The sequence below is a fragment of the Anguilla rostrata genome, chromosome 9 (assembly GCF_018555375.3).
Source record: "Anguilla rostrata isolate EN2019 chromosome 9, ASM1855537v3, whole genome shotgun sequence".
NCBI lineage: Eukaryota > Metazoa > Chordata > Actinopteri > Anguilliformes > Anguillidae > Anguilla > Anguilla rostrata.
The window spans coordinates 52,918,707-52,921,206 of record NC_057941.1 but is presented as its reverse complement, the minus strand read 5'-3'; the positions used below and the strand labels follow the sequence as shown (position 1 = coordinate 52,921,206).

General features: G+C 50.8%; 1 protein-coding gene and 1 long non-coding RNA gene across 3 annotated transcripts in view; one reads left to right on the top strand and one right to left on the bottom strand.

Moving 5' to 3' along the window:
• The window catches only part of LOC135264191 (uncharacterized), a 45,998-nt gene that overhangs the window by 36,214 nt on the left and 7,284 nt on the right, over positions 1–2,500 (bottom strand). The gene's annotated exons all lie outside the window — the stretch shown is intronic.
• Positions 1–2,500, top strand: part of atp1b2b (ATPase Na+/K+ transporting subunit beta 2b) — an 18,593-nt gene that overhangs the window by 11,410 nt on the left and 4,683 nt on the right. Inside the window, exons 3-6 of one of the 2 annotated variants that reach the window (XM_064352916.1) lie at positions 110–214; positions 841–1,046; positions 1,440–1,499; positions 1,968–1,994. In XM_064352916.1, the coding sequence (XP_064208986.1) occupies positions 110–214; positions 841–1,046; positions 1,440–1,499; positions 1,968–1,994 (398 nt within the window). The remainder of the gene's footprint in view (positions 1–109; positions 215–840; positions 1,047–1,439; positions 1,500–1,967; positions 1,995–2,500) is intronic. The other variant, XM_064352917.1, reaches the window with a different exon arrangement.

Here is a 2,500-nt window from a genome sequence, read left to right as displayed (position 1 = left end):
GTGTGTGTGTGTGTGTGTGTGTACATGTACGTGTGTGTGTGTGTGTGTGTGTGTACATGTACGTGTGTGTGTGTGTGTGTGTGTGTGTACGTGTGTGTTTTCTCTGCAGGTATGATGATCTGGCCCCGGGGGTACTTTCTGGAGATTGAGTACAGTCTGCTTAATCCAGAGAGCTGGGAGCAGTACGTGCATTCCCTGGACTACTTCCTCTCCTGTGAGTCTGAGGAGGAAGGGAAGGGAGGGAGGGAGAGAGAGGGAGAGAGAGGGAGGAGGGGAGGGAGGGAGGGCAAAAGAGAGAGGACGGGAGGGAGGGAGGGAGGGAGGAGAAAGGAGGGAGCGAGCGTTTGAGAGTGTTTTGGTGGGGGTGGGGGGTGAGACAGAAGGTACACGTGAGGCAGGTAGTCTGTTCACACCTGTAATGCTCCTGACCCTGTGTGATTAAGCTGTGTTATACACGCTCTCTCATTGCACTGCCTTTGGCCTGCATCCTGCTTTGGGTGACAGTGGGGGTTAGTGTGAGTGGGATTAGTAACAGTGGGTTTGGGTGACAGTGGGGGTTAGTGTGAGTGGGATTAGTAACAGTGGGTTTGGGTGACAGTGGGGGTTAGTGTGAGTGGGATTAGTAACAGTGGGGGTTAGTGTGAGTGGGATTAGTAACAGTGGATTTGGGTGACAGTGGGGGTTAGTGTGAGTGGGATTAGTAACGGTGGGTTTGGGTGACAGTGGGGGTTAGTGTGAGTGGGATTAGTAACGGTGGGTTTGGGTGACAGTGGGGGGTTAGTGTTTCTAACTCCATGTCCCATCCCGTGCTGTGACTCCACCCCCCCCTTTGGTTGCTAGCCTATGACAACATGCAGCAGGCACGCACCAACGTGGAATGCCCACCGGACCGATACTTCCTGCAGGAGGACAGCGGGGAGGTGCGCAACAACCCCAAACGCTCCTGCCAGTTCAACCGCACCGCCCTGCAAGCCTGCTCCGGCATCACCGACCGTCACTACGGCTACGACGCGGGCAAGCCCTGCATCCTCATCAAACTGAACCGGGTAGGCGGGGCTAGGGGCGGGGCTAGGGGGCTACAGGCGGGGGATTGGCTGTTGTGGGCACAAGGGTGAGGGCCCATTGGAGGGGAGTCAGGAGTCACTGTTCGGATTGGTTCCCCGTACTGTGACTCATTTCAGGAAAAACGACAGGTCAGGAAATTAAAATAGTCACTTTTATATTGTAGTAAAATTGGATGTCACTTAAAATGTTCAGATGAAAGTGATACTGTGCTCAAACTGAGAAGTCAAAAAGATACATCATAATGTTTATGTTTGCATTATTATACATAATGTTTATGTTTGCATTATTATACGTAATGTTTATGTTTGCATTATTATACATAATGTTTATGTTTGCATGTGTATAATTATGTAATAATTTTACTTTCTGTGCAGGTCATTGGGTTATTGCCATCCAAGGACGGCCAGTCACCTTACATCACATGTGCAGCTAAGGTCTCTCTCTCCCTCTCAGTCTCTCTCTCTCTCTCTCCCTCTCAGTCTCTCTCTCTCTCTCTCCCTCTCAGTCTCTCACCCTCTCCCTCTCTCTCTCCCTCCCGCTCTCCCTCTTTTACCTCTCTCAATCTCTCTCTCTGCTTGGGCCACATCGCAACAAAGTTTTGTTTCTCATCCTCAAGTGTGTGAATGTGTGTTTCATGTGTGTGAGCATTTGTGTGCATGTGTGTGTGTGTGTGTAAATGTGTGTCTGTGTGCTCACACTTCTGACACCATCATTCCATACATTTTCTATTTTTTTGTATTTTCTCATCTCCTGCCCCTCTCTCCTCTCTCCCCTCTCTCTCCTCTCTCTCTCTCTCTCTCTCTCCCCCTCTCTCTCTCTCTCTCTCTCTCTCTCTCTCCCTCTCTCTCTCTCTCTCTCTCTCTCTCTCCCCCTCTCTCTCTCTCCCCTCTCTCCTGCCTCAGAGGTACAAAGTTGGAAAGGACGAGTGGGTAAGCGTTCACGCGGTCAGCGGGAGACCCCGTGTAGTGGTAGCCGTAGCGATAGCAGTTGTAGTAGAGGGGCTGAGGGTCAGCGGGAGACCCCGTGTAGTGGTAACCGTAGCGATAGCAGTTGTAGTAGAGGGGCTGAGTTTGAGACGCGCAGACTTCAGTGCGGTTAGCGGGTTAGCGAGCTCGCACAGCGGTAGTGGTTAGCGGATTAAAGGTTAGCGGGTTAACATAGCGGTAGCAGAGACTGGCTGCTTCCCTCAGGCTCACTCTGAGAAACACAAACGGTGTCTGGCGGTAAATGCCCAGTCGTTGTTTCAGACACTGAAAATGACGCACCCGCAACATCACCCATGAGCCTGAACCGACAGCGAACCACAGACTCCATCTATTTGACATGTTTTTCACCGTTTAAGGTGAAAGATCACACGTGTGCGATAAGAATGCTCTTAACTGAACATTCTAATTCTGATTTGAAAGCAGCAGTGTTCTAGAACACTGACGTAGAA